General features: G+C 35.3%; 4 protein-coding genes across 4 annotated transcripts; 1 reads left to right on the forward strand and 3 right to left on the reverse strand.

The window, feature by feature from the left end:
- Nucleotides 1-58: 58 nt before the first annotated feature.
- On the forward strand, nt 59-4,170 carry LOC107859674 (ATP-dependent zinc metalloprotease FTSH 6, chloroplastic). Its single transcript, XM_016704755.2, has 5 exons — nt 59-2,109; nt 2,215-2,755; nt 2,857-3,167; nt 3,322-3,562; nt 3,665-4,170. The coding sequence occupies exons 1-5, from the start codon at nt 1,526-1,528 to the stop codon at nt 4,004-4,006; spliced, it is 2,019 nt and encodes a 672-aa protein (XP_016560241.2). The 5' UTR covers nt 59-1,525; the 3' UTR covers nt 4,007-4,170.
- A 640-nt stretch (nt 4,171-4,810) lies between these two features.
- LOC107859675 lies at nt 4,811-5,464 on the reverse strand. The gene has a single exon (XM_016704756.2). The coding sequence runs from the start codon at nt 5,213-5,215 to the stop codon at nt 5,015-5,017; it is 201 nt and encodes a 66-aa protein (XP_016560242.1). The 5' UTR covers nt 5,216-5,464; the 3' UTR covers nt 4,811-5,014.
- A 563-nt stretch (nt 5,465-6,027) lies between these two features.
- On the reverse strand, nt 6,028-12,275 carry LOC107859673 (probable metal-nicotianamine transporter YSL7). The gene is made up of 6 exons (XM_016704754.2): nt 11,237-12,275; nt 8,276-8,439; nt 7,953-8,050; nt 7,724-7,858; nt 7,426-7,615; nt 6,028-7,326 (listed from the first exon to the last, which is right to left on the reverse strand). The coding sequence occupies exons 1-6, from the start codon at nt 11,610-11,612 to the stop codon at nt 6,220-6,222; spliced, it is 2,070 nt and encodes a 689-aa protein (XP_016560240.1). The 5' UTR covers nt 11,613-12,275; the 3' UTR covers nt 6,028-6,219.
- A 1,982-nt stretch (nt 12,276-14,257) lies between these two features.
- Nucleotides 14,258-17,933, reverse strand: LOC107859676 (protein LEAD-SENSITIVE 1). The gene is made up of 2 exons (XM_016704757.2): nt 17,619-17,933; nt 14,258-15,180 (listed from the first exon to the last, which is right to left on the reverse strand). Exons 1-2 carry the CDS (start codon nt 17,746-17,748, stop codon nt 14,495-14,497), a joined length of 816 nt encoding a protein of 271 aa, XP_016560243.2. The 5' UTR covers nt 17,749-17,933; the 3' UTR covers nt 14,258-14,494.
- Between the last annotated feature and the right edge of the window lie 636 nt (nt 17,934-18,569).

An 18,569-nucleotide genomic window follows, 5' to 3' on the forward strand; every position in this document is an offset into this window, starting at 1 on the left:
ACTCATTTTTTACTTGTTTAAAATGTCAAGTTTTAAATAATAGTGGAGTTGACTTTTTTTTTTTTTTTTTTAGAGAAAACTCAAAAAAAGAAGAAGAAGTAAACGTATGAAAAAAGTTAAAGATATTCAATATGTCCTATATATACATTAAGAAAAAATTATTAATCTTGAATATATAAGAAAATTTTCCGTAGAGTGATTTGGATGCATTCACGTTTCCAACACATGTTATTTAAGATGGTAATTTGACTTATGTATTGCATTATTACGAAGGTATTTGATTGAACATGAAGTTCATAATAAAAGAATATTTTCCAAATATGCCATCCAAAATAAGTTATATATATTTGTGTGACAATAAATTATTTTATTAAAGATAAAATGAGAAGTTTAAAATTAATTGTCACTACTAAATACTTCCTCCGTCCCAAACTGAAATGACACATTGATTAAGAAAAATAATTAATAACATAACTAGTTTACCATAATGCCTCTATTAAATGATGTTTATATTTTAATTTGAAGAAAAAGTAATTAATGTAAAGGGTAAAACATGGGAAAAAAAAATTTGTCCCTTGTTGATTAATGAAAAAGACAAGTAAAATAAAAAATCAAATTAAAAAATTTGAGGCGGAGGGAGTATATAAAGAACATCACTTAAATTAGGAGAGAGGGATTTTTATTTTTTTTTTGGTAAAACGAGATGTTGTATTAAAGAAAAGAGTTAAAATACATGGGGGGTAGCACAAAAATAGGAGGACTATGCCCAGTCATTTGAGAGTTGCATATTGTTCTACAAAAACTTTTGGAGCGAGGGATTAATATATATATATATATATACTTTGTGATTTGAGAATACTAAAGTAGTGCTAGCTGAAAAGAGAACAAACATGACACCTTAATTAAAACCTGAATAGTTTGCCGAATTTAATTTCTTAGAAGTTACATAAAATTAAATGGTGTTACATTTTTGTGACATCCAAAAATTAAAAAGTAGTATCATATAAATTAATAAAGAGATTATATATTTAGATGGCATTAGGATTTCATGTAAAAAATACTATTTGAACTTTTACAACATGAATAAGCTTGAAAATTACTCCTTGGAAGTTGGACTTCAGCTGTTTATGGAAGAAACAAAAGTCGAAGTAAAAGTGCCCACTAGAATTTGTCCAAACAAGAGACCACAATTTCTCCAAGTGTATGGTTATACTCTTAAGACTTGTATAAACTGTTAATTATAAACATGAACTATTAAGAATTGTTCTCTATTTTCCACCACATCATGTAATTTATAAGCCATGAGTCATTTACTCTAGACCCTTCATGAATGACCAAGTACACACTACCAAAAATATCACATACAAAATAAGTCCTAGAAACATCTCCTTGAAATCCTATATAAACTAACTACTATTATAACATGTTTAACAACTTTTCAAACAAATTTGTCAACTGCCTTCAACTTCCCAAAGTGCAATACTTAAATTCATTAACAGAAAAAGCCTAAGCTGAGGAAAACAAAATGTCTAGTGCCCTTTCTTTGTCTGCCTCTCAGTTTCCCCTATGCAAATCCCAAGACTTCTCTAAAGATACTCACAATGCTAAAATCTCCAGCAAAGAAACCCCTTGTCAGAAAACACATTCAGACACCAGAGTAGACAGGAGGAAGCTGTTGAGTACTAGTGGCTTGAGCCTTGTAGCAGGGACTTTGTCTAAGCCAGCAGCAAGAGCTGAGACTGAAGCACCAGTTGAGGCAACATCAAGTAGAATGTCATATTCAAGATTCTTGGACTACTTGAATCGAGGTGCTGTCAAGAAAGTTGATTTCTTCCAGAATAGTGCTGTTGCTGAGATATTGATCAATCCCGCACTTAACAAAGTCCAGAGAGTTAAAGTTCAGCTGCCAGGATTGCCACCAGAATTGGTGAGGAAACTTGAAGACAAGAATATAGATTTTGCTGCTCATCTTCCTGAAATGAATGTAATTGGACCCCTTCTTGATTTACTTGGGAATTTAGCTTTTCCCTTGATATTGCTTGGTGCTTTGCTGTTGAGTAGTTCTTCAAATACACCTGGAGGGCCAAACTTGCCTTTTGGATTAGGAAGGTATGCTAGAATGTGAACTCCAGTAACATGAACAAGATTGAACTTTTACGTCTAATGAAATGATATTCTTAACTAAGATCTGCTTGTTTGTGGACAATGCTGCAGGAGCAAAGCCAAATTCCAGATGGAACCAAATACAGGAGTAACATTTGATGATGTGGCTGGAGTCGATGACGCAAAACAAGATTTTCAAGAGATTGTTGAATTCTTGAAGACCCCGGAAAAGTTTGCTGCAGTTGGAGCAAAGATTCCAAAAGGAGTGCTATTAGTAGGGCCACCAGGGACAGGGAAGACATTGCTGGCTAAGGCGATTGCCGGAGAAGCAGGAGTACCATTTTTCTCTCTCTCTGGGTCAGAGTTCATTGAGATGTTTGTTGGTGTTGGAGCTTCTAGAGTTAGGGACTTATTCAACAAGGCAAAACAAAATTCGCCTTGCATAATATTTATTGATGAAATTGATGCTGTTGGGAGGCAGAGAGGAACTGGTATTGGTGGAGGTAATGATGAAAGAGAGCAGACACTCAACCAACTTCTCACTGAGATGGATGGTTTTACTGGAAACACTGGAGTCATTGTCATTGCTGCTACTAATCGGCCTGAAATTCTTGATCAAGCTTTGCTTAGACCTGGAAGGTTTGATAGACAGGTAAGAAATGAGTGTTTTACTGCAAAATTCCCCAAAAAGATCACAGTTTCCAGGATAAACTTCACTAATATGGACATTACATTTACTTTGTAATTCACTAGGTATCTGTTGGATTGCCTGATATAAAGGGAAGGGAAGACATATTGAAGGTTTACAGTAACAAGAAGCTTGATAAAGATGTGTCTCTAAGTGTTATTGCAATGAGAACACCAGGATTCAGTGGTGCAGATCTAGCAAACCTCATGAATGAAGCTGCCATTCTAGCTGGAAGGAGAGGAAAAGATAAGATTACCTCGAAAGAGATTGATGATTCCATCGATAGAATTGTTGCTGGAATGGAAGGAACGACCATGACAGACGGAAAGAACAAGATTCTAGTTGCATATCATGAAGTTGGACATGCTGTCTGCGCGTAAGTCAGCAATTACTTTCTTCCCCTTGTTGCTCCATGTTTCGTTTTTCAAACTAACATTAGGTGTTCAATAGGTCATGCCCTTAGATGAGGTGTCTTGATGAAAAAACCGGATAAGTATAAGAGCACTAAGAGTGAGTTCTTGTGCTTGTAGGACATTGACCCCTGGCCATGATGCAGTACAGAAAGTCACGTTGATCCCAAGAGGGCAAGCTCGCGGTCTTACATGGTTCATTCCTGGTGAAGATCCAAGCTTAATCTCTAAGCAGCAACTCTTTGCTAGAATAGTGGGAGGCTTAGGAGGTAGAGCAGCAGAGGAAGTAATTTTTGGTGAACCAGAAATCACTACTGGTGCAGCAGGAGACTTGCAACAAATAACTCAAATAGCACGACAGGTATTCTTTTTAACGCATTTCTTGTTGCACCAAATGATAAAGAAAACAACATTAGTCGAATACTCACGAGTTTGAACTTGTCAATTTTCATAACCTGAGCAGATGGTGACAATGTTTGGGATGTCTGAGATCGGACCATGGGCGTTAACTGATCCAGCAACACAAAGTGGCGATGTGGTGCTAAGAATGCTAGCGAGGAATCAAATGTCAGAAAAACTAGCAGAAGACATCGATGAATCTGTGAGGCACATAATTGAGAGAGCATATGAAATTGCAAAGAACCACATAAGGAACAACAGGGAGGCAATCGACAAGTTGGTGGACGCGTTGCTAGAAAAGGAGACACTTACAGGAGATGAGTTCAGGGCCATTCTCTCAGAATTCACTGATATCCCATCAGCTAACATAGACAGTAAACCAATTAGGGAACTGATTGAGGCTTAAACAAAATTACTTACAATGTACAGCTGCAGAAACTAAACACTTCACAAGATTTTACATGTATAATGTAGTGCAGAGAGCAAGATCACTGTAATATAATCTTCATTTATGTAGCGTGCAAAGATCTATCCCCTTCAATAAAGCATTTTAGTTTTCCACATACCAAATGGAAACTACACTTGTGCCTCCTCTTGGAGAAAGACTTAGGAACCAAAAGAGAGTACATCACTTAAAACACAGAAGAAAATCGAAAAGGGGAAAGAAAGTCTTAAAATAATGAAAGCAACTGCAAAATTGCACCAAAATCGTGCCTACCAACTTTCAACTGATAAGTCTTTTACACAAAAACAAGGTAAAGATTGAAAGAAGCCATCATCATCATATACATTGATTGGAACAGTTATGGATGATTAGTCATGTTCCACTGGAATCTTGATAACAATCACTCTTTTACCAATGAGTTAAGGTTCCTTTGCTAGTTACAATTATCATAACCTCCTCCTCTCCCTTGGTTAAAATTATGCACTAAATTTAACTCAAGCAAAATAGTTTAAAAAGACCCAAGATTATGCTGAATTACTGTCTGTTTGGATTAGTTTTCTAGGCGATATGTTTGAACAAATATATCCATCCCATATGTGGCATCCATCATTTCATCCAAATCAGAGCTATGTTACCATGATTTTTTTGTAAATCAAAGCACTTATTACCTCAGAGTAAAGATTTTGGAACAAGAACAGAATATGCATACTATAAATAAATGACCAACAAAGAATTTCAGAAAAGAAAAGTAGAATAAGTCAAACGTAAAAAAAGAAGGAAGCTTTGATAACAAGAACAGTTGCTCAGTTGCAACAGAACAAACTTTTGCTAATCATTTCATTAAGTCGAACATATACTGTAATTACGACCCAAAAGATTATACACATCTTTGTTATCTTGAAGGTTTAAAAAAAAAAAAAAAGAGAAGGCTATAAGGCTGCCTCTTCCTATATCATACGGTAGGGGAAATTATTGGACGATGAGACGCCTGGTGCAAAGGGTACAGTAATATCTGCGTTTAGTCTTGAAATAAAGAGGGAGAAAGCAGAATCTCCACTGACTCTCCACGTCCAAGGCTTGAATCATCCCTCCACAGTAAGGACAAGCCCCTGGTGCTGCCTGTCTTTGTAACACCCTCTCATCTTCATCACATACAAACACCAAACACATCCTGACACGAAGAGGTAGATAGAAGGCACCACCTTAATTTCGCGTGTATTTAAGTAGTTGCGTATATACTACAAGAGTTGCAGCAAAACTTGTGTTTATGAACTTGCAGGTTGGCAATAAAGAAGCTTAGATTACTAGGAAGTAACTGAGATGTTGGCAGAAGAGAGTAACAAAAGTGGGGTTGTTGGATTAAGACAAAGCAGATATACATGTATGTATATATTCACAAAGATGAGGGAATCTGGTAAAAGCTAGTAATATCTAGAAGGAAGGGACAAGTACAAAACGTGTTGACGTTTTCAAGTTTTTATTGATGCTTCTGGATAACATTCTACTACTATTCTTTTTTATTTTCTTTTTGTCGTCTTGTGACACCATTTTGATACGACACAAGTTTGACAAATAAATTAAGGCTTTTGAAATTTGTGGCTAAAAGTCACTTAGATTAAGGGTAAAAAGAATAATGTAAAGTTCAATTATTTTTAATTATAGAAAGGTAACTTCTTTTTGAAACGAAATAACGTGGACATAGGATTATTACTTACCTTTCGAACAAACCAAATACAGTAACAAAGAAAATTGATACAGAAATAAGGGAAGGTATCTTTCTTTTTCTTCCATGAATATTTTCAGCTTCAAGTAACATAGTTTTGTCAAGGTTTGTCTGTACCATCATTCTTCAATCCGTTCCGTGGCCAACCATTTAATGAGAACAAGGAAAATACAATGAACTTCAAGAAGTATTTAGAGTACTTGTACTCCTAATCATATCTGTTCATATTGATCACTGGTTGGATATGCTAGTCAATGCATAAAAGGAAGAAGAAGCTTTCTGTGCTTGTACATTAACTCAGATATCAAATTAGCAATTCCTGTTCCAATTGAGCTGAAATGATTTTTGACAACTGTAGTAGTCTATATGTACACAAAACAATTTCTGTTGAAAGGAGACAATACTTGACAGAACAAAAGAGAATCATAAACACCTACTACTAGAAGGGAGTTCAAGAATTTAAGAAACCATCGACCCTAGTGTTAGCATTCCTAGACAGAAACTTCATGCAAATGGGTGGTTTCACTCCTACCAAAGCCAGTATTGAACTGGGTAAGGTCCAGATCCCATCACCGCAAATCAGACCAGAAGCCACGGCAGGTCCAAATGCCTCAGCCTTGGTCTTGTTAATCTTTGTCCAGACGAACAATATCAAGCTCCCGAGGCACATATCAATAGCAAAGTAGGAGCCAAGATAGAAGGGAATGGCCATCGCCATTGGGAGAGGAATGTACTTCGCCTTGTTCTTTCCCACAAGATCTCTGATGGCATTGATCACGATAGCTCCTACGAAGAATATGCAGCAAAGGGTGAGGCAATTCTTCGGAAGAGCTGAGAAACCTTCCACTCCAATGATAGACATGTTACGATACACCAGAGCATAAGGGGCAGGGTATGCTGAACCTTGGGTACCTAAGTCGGGGAATGCCTTGTAGAAAAGCCAAAATACACATGGGGATATGAGACAACCCATTGCTGTGCCAATAATCTGACTTACAAACATGGACCGTGGGGAAGCCAGTGTCATATAACCAGTCTTAAAGTCCTGTGTTAGGTCAGATGCAGTTGAGACTATGTTCATCATGACACCACATGCAGCTAGTCCAGCAAGAACCCCTCCATGAGAAGCCCCAGCCCATGCACCAATTGTAAAGATTGCCAGCTTTCCGTAGGTCGATGCCAAAGACCAGTCAGTGAGACCACAACCATAAGCATTACAGAAGGCTAAGACCGGAGCAAAGATATAAATCACGATGATATGGTACCACTTAAGTTGATGGAAAATGTATGGAAGTGTTATAGTAGAAACGATTGCAATAACAACATAACCAACTATGGACACCCATATTGGAATTTGATCCTTGACGAAAAGCTCTGTTCGTCGCTGGTCATCAAAAGACATGGAAGTCTCTGGAGGAGATGGACGACCACCAACTGGCAGGACTGCCCCTTCATTTTTACTGCGGAACTGCAAATACAAACCATACAACGTTCGTCCAAATACCTTGCAGAAATTGTAGAGACCATCACCAAGGATCATGGCTATTGCTATGAAAACCTGCAATAGAAGAGAATTATCAGAAATACATATCTTAAGAACTAAAACTGTGGTTCATTTTGATCCTTCTGCTTTAAACATAAAAGGAAGAGAGATTACCTTATACCCCTGCAAACCATGAAGGCTGCTGGGACTTTGATCTGCAGGGAACCAATGTCCCTTTCTTTCCTGAATCAGAGGCCACATTATACCCCATGAAAGGATAGATCCAAGTAGCAAAGATATGTTGATGAGATAAGGGCATATCATCCCTACTCCAACATATGTTGCCGAGAAGTCAAAGTAAAACCTGATTGTTCGGAAAAAAAAAAATGTTAAATAAAGGTAAGCAAAAGTTGAATTAGATGACAGGAATTGAACCATATTCATGAAGAGGTACTTTGGAATTAGAACCTACTTGTTTTCGTATGCTTTGAGACCAAACGTGGGAAAACTCGCAAATCCACAATCATCCCCAGCAGTGAAAAACCATTGGAAGAAACCCCATAAGAAGCTGAAGGAGAAGAACTTCGCCAGAGTTTTCACTTGTTTCCTGTAGTGAGTGATCAATTAGAAAGAAACGATAAAATCATAACCATACCATCTGTAATGCCGACAGAATTTACTGAAGTTGTGCAACTGCTTACTTTGCTAGCTTAGCTCCTTGTGGGGTATGGAAACTATTGATCAGGTGAGCAGTTGCAGTGCCGCTTGGATAAGTCAGTTTGAAGTCTACGATCATAATCTGAAACATAATTAACAAGTATAGTAGTTTAGAAGAATAAATTTTGGGAGACTACAAATCAAGTGTCAACAGATATTAAGGTTGAATTTGCCTTGTCATTTAACAAAACAAATTTGATTATAAAGAAAAAAGTTAAACTGATCAAAATCCTGATAACAGCTTTGATCTTTTGCAAGAACATCTGTTATGCATATGCATTGCACATATACTGAGAAGAGGAAATACCTTACGAAGAGGAACCACTGAGAAAAGCCCAAGAAAGCTCACAACGAACAGAAATGCTATGATCCATCCCAAAGAGGGGTTCTTAATATTAAATGCATTATTAGCTTCAGTTGACTGTTTGGCAGCAACTTCACTCATGGCAAACAGATAGCTTCCAAAACCTCCTGCTCATCCAAAGTGAAAAACAGAACTTTAGTAAGAGTTGTTGAACTTGAGATGCTTCTATCATTCTTAAGAAGATTGGAACATTTACACATCATCTTTTCAAACAATGCTGGATTGATCGCGGTGAAAGATTCCATTTCAACAAAGTTCTGTGGAGAACAAGGCTCAACATTGGCAAAGTTAGCACCCAAGTGTTGTTTAGCAGTCACACTTCGAACTTTTATCCTTAAAATGAAAAGGAAGAGCAAAGCACCTCATTTTACATTACATCCCATTCTTGATTGGAATTAGCCAAACGAAGCTCAACAACTTTTTATCTTGATTTAACTCTCCCAATAAAGAAGCTAAGCAGATTTCTATACTGTAATAAGCATCCCATTGGGAAAATAGTCGACTAGATTCTAGATTCTACAGAACTTCTTTAGATCATTCTTGTTACACCTTAGACTAATATCATCTTTTCTGTCAAAGCTTCCTAATTTATTCTTCTAATAGCTTTTCAATGTGTTATATGCTAAAGCATGTTTTTCCATGTTGTGGCTTCATCTGCAGAAATTGTGGACTGGATAATTGCAGAGAATGGTAGCTTTCATTATTAGATATCAAGCAAAAGACATTAAATACATTAGTGTTCAACTTTTAAAGAATAATAGTTGCCTGCCTTTCCTTCTATGTTATTAATTCACTTACTTATGGACAAGTAAATTTACCAATTGCTACAGAAGTAGTGGAATCAAGAACATAAAAAATAATGCAGACAATCTAGTACAACATGTTAAATAACATTGATAGTGCATATAAGTTAAATTCAATAAAATATTAGTTCGATTTCACAAAAATTTGCCCAAGAGTGATATCAGCCAAGTTAATGACATTCCATTTTATTAAAATGAGAAAATACATAATTACCCCACTGATGATTGCCGAAATTTTCGAAAAAACACCCACGGATGGTGGCCGAAATTTTCAAAAAAACACCTAAACTTTAAATTAGACCTATTACCCCACGATTCTTACTTAATCCGTTGCAAACACTTCATTTTTCGCTGAATCTCAATCACAACAAAGAGAATAAACACACGCACCAATCAGGTGCTGTCACGTATCAAATACGTTTAATTTATATATTTATTTATTTTTTTTAATAAAATTTTACTTTTTTTTTAATTTAACACCCCACCCCACCCCATCCAGCACCCCCCTCCCCCAACGTCCAACAGCTCCCCTCCACCCCACCCCCATTCAACACCCCCACCCTGTCACCATCTCCCCCTAACCCCCCACTCCGTCAAAACCTCTTCCCGTCTATTTTTTTTTTCTATTTGTTCAAATCAATTGAAAAAATTATTTTATGATTGAATTGAGTTTTAAGGATAGTTAAATGATTGAATTGAGTTTTAAAGATAGTTAAATGAGTTTTAATGGAGCTTTAGTGGAGGAACTTTAATGGAGTTTTAAAGATTTTTTTTTTTCTAAAAAAGTTTCAATGGAGCTTTAATGGTGTTGAAGATTTAATGATATTTTAAAAAAAAAAACTTCAATGAAGCTTTAATGGTGTTGAAGGTGTTGAAGAAGAAAGGGTGGGTTGGGGGAGGGAGAGGGCGATTTAAATAAATAAATAAATAAATAAATATTAATTTTTTTATTTTTTAAAAAAATATAAATTATATACTTATTAATTATTTACACGTGGCACCTTTTTATTGATCAAAAAAGTCAAATTTGAGTTATTTCACGCGCTGTACATGCAGGAGGTCAAAATAGTGTGTTTGCAACAAAATAAAGAAGAATTGTGGGTAATAGATCGAAGTTAAAGTTTAAATATTTTTTTTACAAATCTCAAATAAAATCAAGGGGATAATTATGTATTTTCTCTGCTAAAATTAAAGGGTATGACTAGTAGATATGAGGCATCTAGAAAGCAACTTTCCCAACTACTTGATATTGCTGAAAAATTGTTCTTTTGTTAGTTTTACTCTAATAATAAAACTCCTCATTTCAACTTGTTTACCTAATAGTGTGTTTATGGCTATTCTAGAAATTCACAAACCTGTGAGCCTAACTATGTAGGACCACCATCCCCAAAGGACCCAAACAACTTTTAAAGTCAACCATGTGGATCCCACACCAAACCCACAAAGGCTTCAGCCATGCAAACTTTCAACAATTTGGCTTACCTAAATCTTTAACTGCGGTATTAATGCATGGCTTAAAAATGCAGTTCGGTGAGTTAAAGTTATCGTTATATGCGGTGTTTGGGGAAGAACCGTATCGTACACAATTTTACTTTACATTTCTGCCTTGAACCCATGATCTTTTGGTCGCATGGCAGCAACTTTATCGGTTATTCCAAGGCTTCTCTTTAATGTATGGCTTAATATAAAATAAATAAATAAATAAATTTAATCTCTAGAGTTACATTAATTCTCCTTTTAGCCCTCCTACTTTTCTGCCACTTCTGCTAACCGGATTTCAACAAGATCTCAAAAGTTAGTAACCACAATTATCTATCAGATTAAAGCATGACAATTAATTAAACTATGATAAATGCTTCTAAGAGTGCAGCTTAAACGTTTGATGAAATGTCTGAGAGAGAAATTACTAGCTTTCAATGTCGCGCTTTTCGCTTTCAGATCCAGCGAATCAAACCCTTAAAGTTTGACTATTTATATATATATTTGAAAACTAAGTAAAAAATATTATAGTATATCAGAATAAAGTGAAAAAATTCCGATCAAATAAAGAATTTGTTTGAATATCGAAATACAAAAGGTTTGCGTAGGGAGGCATAGTTACCGCTAAATGCAATGCCGGACGTCGCAACAACAGAGGTCTGAATGACGGTATTTTCTTGACGAGTGAAAGGTTGCTTGAGATACCCAGATTTCTCAAGAAGTTTAGTCCACGTCTTGACGAAAAAGAAGCCCAAAAGTCCAGCAGAAACATTGAGCGAAGGGATAATACCAGTTGTAAGACTCAGTTTCATGACAATGAATGTGAAAAGTATACCCAATATGAAACTCACACAAAAAGCCCTTAGAGTTAACTGGTTCCGCCATGGTGGCACTTCTTTCGACTCAAAAATCTTTTCTACAGAATCTAAAGCTTCTTCTTGTATTTGGGTGTCGTCATCTTTCTTTTTGTTTCTGTTGACACTGTTGGATCTTTCCATGGCCACCCAAAAAATAAAATAAAAAAAACTGTAATTTTTGTTAGTTTTCTTGAAGGTGAGATGGGTATTTGACTCTATATATATAGATGAGTGCAGTGGGATGTTTCAAATAAAAGAGGAGATGAGTTTATTTTTTCCTTGAAGAAGTTGATTAGAAGTAGGAGAGTATATATTGGGATGTGTCGAATCAAAAGGGCATAAACAATGCACAATGGGAGTTGCGATTAGGACGGTTTGTTGGGTAGAAAAAGGAAGAAAAAAAATGAATCCTCTTTGCACAAGGGATTCTTGGACGACTGAAACTCTGAAAGCTGGCAATTTGGTACTGTTGTCTAGTGAATACAGTTTGTTTATATACATAAAAACGGCTTGGCGCACGGGCTGTTTCTTTTTTGTTTTGATTAAGTGTTTGGTATCTCAATTTTGAAGACCATTTAATTTCGTATACTGAGCCGGTAAAAGTTGCAAATATACGATCAGCAAGTTTTGGATTCTGAAAATATTGACCCACAGCAAGAGCTTTAGTCTACTCTGTTGTACTCTCCCTTTTAACTTTTTGAAGAATTTTTTTTTTCTAACAGTATTTTTTTCTTTTTTCTTTTTATATCACGTAAGAAAAGATAATTAAAGTTACCTATTCATAATAAGTGTATTAATTTTCATGTACAATTCACGATGTATAAGTTGAATTCTTAGTTATCATGCATGTTTGTGACGGATTCCTTCATGCTCTTTTCTATTTTTTTTTTAAAAGAAAAAAACAAGGTTCGTTGCAAAAGTTACATTCTTGAGATTATGGTTCTTCTTTTTCTTTGTTTGCAGAGATTGCTTTATAGGTCCTATAAAGATTTGTTTGATAGATATAAAATGGTAAAAAGTAAAAATAAAGATGTCAATGATAATTTGTTCGATCAAACTACTGAGAAATCAAACCTGTTAAATTTTATTTTATTTAAAAAAAAAAAAAAAACATTTATGCTTAGAGAATAAAGTGACTGGCCAAGCTTTTTGTGTAAAAAATTAGCAAATACTGCCTTTGAAAAACTCTGAGAAAGGATAAAAAATAAGTATTTTGATTTTTTATAATAGGATTACCGATATAAAAAGTTCTTATTTATGAAATTAAACTTGGAGTAATTCTCTAGTTCGTAATTTGATACTTCAAAATAATTTTTTAGACTATTTCCAAACACAAACTATAAAACAAAAACAATTCTAATGAAAGTAACACATGCATATTGCTATCGAAAGTATTATCAGAATAAACTAATAGCACTTGAAGCCAACTTTGAACATTCTTAGCAAACTTTATGCATGCAGCATCCTAATCACATCCTAATTAAGTCAATAGTGAAATTTTATATGTAGCATAGAGTATATTTTATTCTCTAGAAGAATTCCCCCCATCATCTTTTCTTGGGGTAAGAGATCTCATGAGAGGAAAAAAAAACTAGAGTAAGTGGTTTTTTTCATTTGTCTAAAATAACATATATCACACACAAATAAATTTAGAATTTAAAACAACAACATATTCAGTATATTCTTACAAAATGAAATATGAAAAGAATAAAGTGTATCTAATCCATACTATTACGTCAGAATTTATAAATTTATTAACGAGAAATGTGTAATTGGACTTTAGATCCGTCTCCGATATGAATCGATGGAATAATTGATGTACATGCTAGTTGGTTGGACACCATCTGGCTTGGCAAGAAAAATAAAATTGGTGATACCATAAAATGAATTAACGTTGACTTGGATCCTAAAATTGGGGAATGTGAAGTGAAACATAAGATATTGGAATAAGGTATATTATACAATCACATGGCATATGGATGCAACACATGATTTTGGCTCATTCCTCGTCGAGGGACAGCTCTTGTATGTCTAGGAAAAGGCATTATGTTGAAAATCAGAACCTAAGTACTAAAAAAAATCAGAATTTGAGCAGGAAATATTTGATAAGAAACATTTTATTATGTTATGTATTTAGATACTTATTTGAACAAAACGTAAAGAAAAAGAAAAAAGATTAACTGCATAATATATCTTTATTAGTAACTATAGTTTCATATAACGTCGTCTCATTAAAATAATCATGTAACGTTCACCAAAAAAAAAAATCATGTAACTCTTAAAGGTATATAGAATATCTGGAAATGGTAATAGCATGGAGCACAAGCCACTAGTAGTAGTAGCAGTAGTATGGGATAGTATAATCGAGTATGCAACTGTGACACAGATCAGTAAAGAATCTTATGGGAGAAAATAACATATAGTACTTCTTCATTTTTTCTAGAATTTTTTAAGATATATTTTTTCTATCGTAGTATATAAAAAATTACAACTTATACTATTTTTACATAGATATTTAAAAAAAAAAACTGAATTTTAGTTTTATATATTAAATTAATCTAGTTTAGTTTAGTTTTGAAAATTAGTTAAATTGACCCTCATAAAACTAACATAACAAATAAAAGTGGATGGAGGGAATGATAGAACGCCAATGTGGATTCAGTGGGGTTTAGACCTAAGTCGAAGTTTTAGAAATTAGAATTCAATGAGATTTAGGCTAAAGGGCATAAAACTCAAACCTATGTCACAAAAGCCAATCATACCGTCATTCAATTAGACTAACCATCTTGTTACTAACACACACTTTCATATGAAACCATAGATCATAGTTATACACAATATACAATCACATCAAGGCATTCATTTGATGGAAGAATGAACACAACACCTGTTTAAATAACCAATATTTCAATAATAACCAAACCTACATCACAAAAGCAATGACAGCATCAACACCTACAATGCTCTGTGTTGTAGTAACCTACTTGAGGAGATCCATATAAATGCAGTGAATTTAAATAAAACTACGACCCCTTTTCCTTTGGTGTATCAGTATTAGCAGCAGCTGGTTCAGACTCTAGAGGGCCAGGGCATATGATAAGTCTCTCAACAGGGATCTTCATGACATCACGACGTACACCAATATCAGAAACATACCGGCTGATACAGTAAACACCATAACCCACAGCCGCCAGACCAGAAAAACCGGTAGTTAGAAAGCGCAGTGGTGATGAAACAATAGCAGTTGTGGCAGCTAAAAAGGATGTTGCCTGCCCACTCCGGCCTATACTGACATTTGTAAAGACTAGCAAACCGGTCTTGCAGTAGATTGCGAAATCCTCACAGTTGTTCTTGAATATGTTGTAAACCCCAAAACCGTTCTGAAGGAGAAATTCAGCACGGTGCATGACATGCTCTGGTGGATCAGAAGGGGCAATTGTGCATGTTCCTCCTCGAGGTTTGGCAATAAAAAGCCCTGGAGAGACACCATACTTAAAAAGATACAGTTCACCCCCACAAAGAAAACACTCGAGGCATGATGAGATAACACCTTCGGTCCTTGATTGATCACCACATCTAGGACATGGGGAGTCAGAGGGATGTGAAGGAGATGAGCTGAATATAAAACGGTCTAAAACTGTCCCAGTTCCAATCTCTTGACCTGCGGCTCGAGTAAAATGGATAACCATACCATCGCCAACATATATACCTGAAAGGTTCAGAGTACATACAGAAAAGTGATGACAACATGCTAGGAAATGAAAAAAAAAATGCGCTCGTCACTCGCACCATTAATCCATCTTAATCTCACCCAACCCAGACCCAGGAACTAAAGTTGCTTGGGTCTTTTTGTCCCATAACAATTTTCCGAGCATCTAAAATTTGTCATACTTGATGCAAATATTTCCTTTTCTTTAAATATCTTTACAACTATGAATGCAATGATTTCCTACCAGTTACCAGTAAGCCAACTCAAGATCATCTGAAACTTTGACTACATATCACCTGAGAACAAATGCATAAACCTTATGTAATGTTCAAAAATCCAAATTGTCAGAGTTGTAATTGGACATATATAGGCGATTTTTCAAAAACCGAAAACAACAACAACAACAACACGCCCATTGAATTCCCACAAGTGAGATCTGAGGAGGTAGAGTGCGTGAAGGCCTTTTTTTTTAATAACCGTGGTGTGCGGGTCAGCTTGCGCACACCTCGACTAATTCCACGAGATACCTACCCACCTCCCACCAGCAACAAGTATTAGGTAACTCTGTCCACCAAGGCCAGAACAGATGCGGAGAAATCACCTAGTGTCTGTCTCTGTTGGGAATTGAACCTGAGACCTTATGGTGCTCAATCCAACTTCATTGAACCACTAGGCCACACCCTTGGGTGCTAGAGGGTACTCAAACCTTATCACTACCTTGCGGAGGTAGAGAGGCTGTTTCCAAGAGACCCTCGGCCCAAGTGCAACAAATCCAAGTACAAGAAGAAGAAAACAGTGAAGAAAAATAATAGTTAATAAGGAAAGCACTGCAAAGCCTACACGAAAGAAACAATAGCAGCAGCATAATACTATGGTAATCGAGACAAGATAGACAACATATGACAATAGATATCAAAAGCAAGAACTACGAGGATGTAACTAATATAACAACAGACACCAACAACCCTAAACCTTTGAAAGGCAAGACAACACTCTACTCCTAGTAACCTTCTACCCTAATACACGACTTCCACACTTTTCTATCTAAAGTTATGGCTCAGTAATAAGAAGTTGTGGCTTCATAAAATATTTAACCAAAGGCAAGTTTTTAGCTGCTTGTAAGGTGATAACAAACCTTAAAAGAATTTGAGAGCCTAAGGACTAAAGTCATCCTTGTTTATATTTATCCAAAACTAAAATCAAGTTTTATCTTCAGGTACTTGAAAGGTAAAACTAGCCTCAACCCAATAGACTGACACTAAGCAATATAACCTCTTAACGCAATCTTTTTTAACTTGTGGTAAGGTGAGTCCACAACACAATGTTGGTGAAAGAGACTGCATCGCTAACGTAAATCGCCAAGTTCAATATAAGAATAAATATAAACCAAGTTAAATGACATAAAATGGATATAATGCAAATAATCGGATGGAGATTCCAGACAAAATACCCAAAAGAAGAATACACTATCTATCTTCTCCTTTTCCACCTCATCCACTTCACTGTAATTTGAATACACCATGATGACTGAATGTTCAAATATAAAGTCACATAAAGGCTTCAGACTAAAAGGCAAATGTGAACACGCACAAACATAAAATCTAAAGCGAGAAATGGTTTTCTACCCCTTTTAAACTTTTTTTTAGTTTTACATCCTTTTTACACAAGAGAGATCGTGTTTTCTTTATGATCTAGCAGTGTGCCACCCCTTGTGTGTTTTTTGTTATATTTGTTATCTGTCCTGAGCCGGGAGTCTATCTGAAACAGCCTCTCTACTTCATCAGAGGTAGTGGTATGATCTGCGTACACTCTACACTCCTCAGACCCCACTTTGTGGAAATGCACAGGGTATGTTGTTGTTGTTGTTGTTTACACATAAGAGATTGCAAAATGTCATTTGATTCCATTCAAATTGTAAGTGGCCAAGAGAACACATTTGGTCAAACTTCTAAAGCCACTTTTTACCTAAATTAGTCATATTCAACTCACTCATTTCCACTACATGAGTTTTGAGGTACATCAAAGCTCATCATAGCCACACAATTAGCAAACATTGAAGTAAATCCACTTGTTACTCAGCTAACATTCCTCCTAATTAGCAAGTCAAATTGTCTCGTTTATTAATAAGCACCAAGTCGTACTTCCCCATAATATTCAACGAAATGTTGAAGCCATTTCTCCCGTAAAAGGCACAAACTTTAATCAACATTCAATCCAATAGGTAATCTCCAAGATTCTAACAACCCGATTTCACATTTCCTAAAACCAACAACAACAACAACAAAAAGTTCCTTTCCAGTACACTCAACTTCCATAACAAATCTATATTAAAAGGACCAAAAAAAACCAAAATTGAATCGAAATTCCACCCACGAGTATAGACATAGATACAAACATGAATACAGAAAAATTAAACAAAAAAGAAGGGGGGCAATGACCATGATGAGCGTAAAGATAAGCATTTCTCCAAGAATAGATGTGATCTCCGGGCTTGATTTCATCTTTAAGGATCTTATTTGAGAGGATTCCGGCCATCTCCGGCATCGTCCACCGGCGTGATTCCGACATCACTTTCCCTTGACCCTTAATAAATGGGGAATGTGACGCTTTGCTTAGTCTCTAAGAATTAGATTTGCTTCTTTCTTCCTAACATTTTGTAAATTTGGAAAACTACTAGTACTACTATTTATGATGCTCCTCTTTCTAATCCTAGCCGTCCATTCTGTTTGCTTTTCTTTGAAAAAAAAAAAAAAAAAAGCGTATTCAAAATAGGACATCCTCAAATTTCTCCTAGAAGGACTAACTTTTTTTTATATATATATATAAATCATGAAATTAATCAATTTTCTTAACTACTCCCCCATTTCAAATTACCCATCTCAAATTTATTAATTTAATTTCTCATTTTACTTATCTTTTTTCAATAATCAAGAGGAGATTAAAAAAAAATCCATGTTTTACCTTTTGTATTAGTTACTTTTTCTTCAAATTAAAATATAAATATCATTTAATATAGAATAAATTAGGTATGTTATTAATTATTTTACTTAAATCAATGTGTCGTTCACATCTCAATTTGAACGAGTAATTTGGGATGTAAGGAGTATCACAAAAGTCAGCAAGTTAATGACATAATTACCCCTCAAATTCTTATTATGTAAGGATCTTTCATATTTTATTTTAAAAATATATAATGTGACTAATTTGTCCTCACTAATGTACTTAATAATTTAATTGATTGCTATAAACCATCTCTTAAAACTGCACCATTTCGACAAATCTCCATTTATGTTGCTTCGAAGAATTCATATATAAACACCTTACTGGCTACTGATGTTTTTATGCAAAATGACGATGTGATGCTATTTCATGCAAATTCTTAATATTCT

This window comes from Capsicum annuum, chromosome 2 (assembly GCF_002878395.1).
Source record: "Capsicum annuum cultivar UCD-10X-F1 chromosome 2, UCD10Xv1.1, whole genome shotgun sequence".
NCBI classification, from domain to species: domain Eukaryota; kingdom Viridiplantae; phylum Streptophyta; class Magnoliopsida; order Solanales; family Solanaceae; genus Capsicum; species Capsicum annuum.

Coding starts and splice junctions, on each gene's coding strand:
- LOC107859674 (XM_016704755.2), top strand. CDS start 1,526: ATGTCTAGTGCCCTTTCTTTGTCTGCCTCTCAGTTTCCCCTATGCAAA. Junction 2,756..2,856: donor CTGGAAGGTTTGATAGACAG/GTAAGAAATGAG, acceptor GTAATTCACTAG/GTATCTGTTGGATTGCCTGA. Junction 3,563..3,664: donor TAACTCAAATAGCACGACAG/GTATTCTTTTTA, acceptor TAACCTGAGCAG/ATGGTGACAATGTTTGGGAT.
- LOC107859676 (XM_016704757.2), bottom strand. CDS start 17,748: ATGTCGGAATCACGCCGGTGGACGATGCCGGAGATGGCCGGAATCCTC. Junction 15,181..17,618: donor TTATCTTTACGCTCATCATG/GTCATTGCCCCC, acceptor TGAACCTTTCAG/GTATATATGTTGGCGATGGT.
- LOC107859675 (XM_016704756.2), bottom strand. CDS start 5,215: ATGTGTTTGGTGTTTGTATGTGATGAAGATGAGAGGGTGTTACAAAGA.
- LOC107859673 (XM_016704754.2), bottom strand. CDS start 11,612: ATGGAAAGATCCAACAGTGTCAACAGAAACAAAAAGAAAGATGACGAC. Junction 8,440..11,236: donor GTCCGGCATTGCATTTAGCG/GTAACTATGCCT, acceptor TTGGATGAGCAG/GAGGTTTTGGAAGCTATCTG. Junction 7,327..7,425: donor ATGGTTTGCAGGGGTATAAG/GTAATCTCTCTT, acceptor CTTCTATTGCAG/GTTTTCATAGCAATAGCCAT.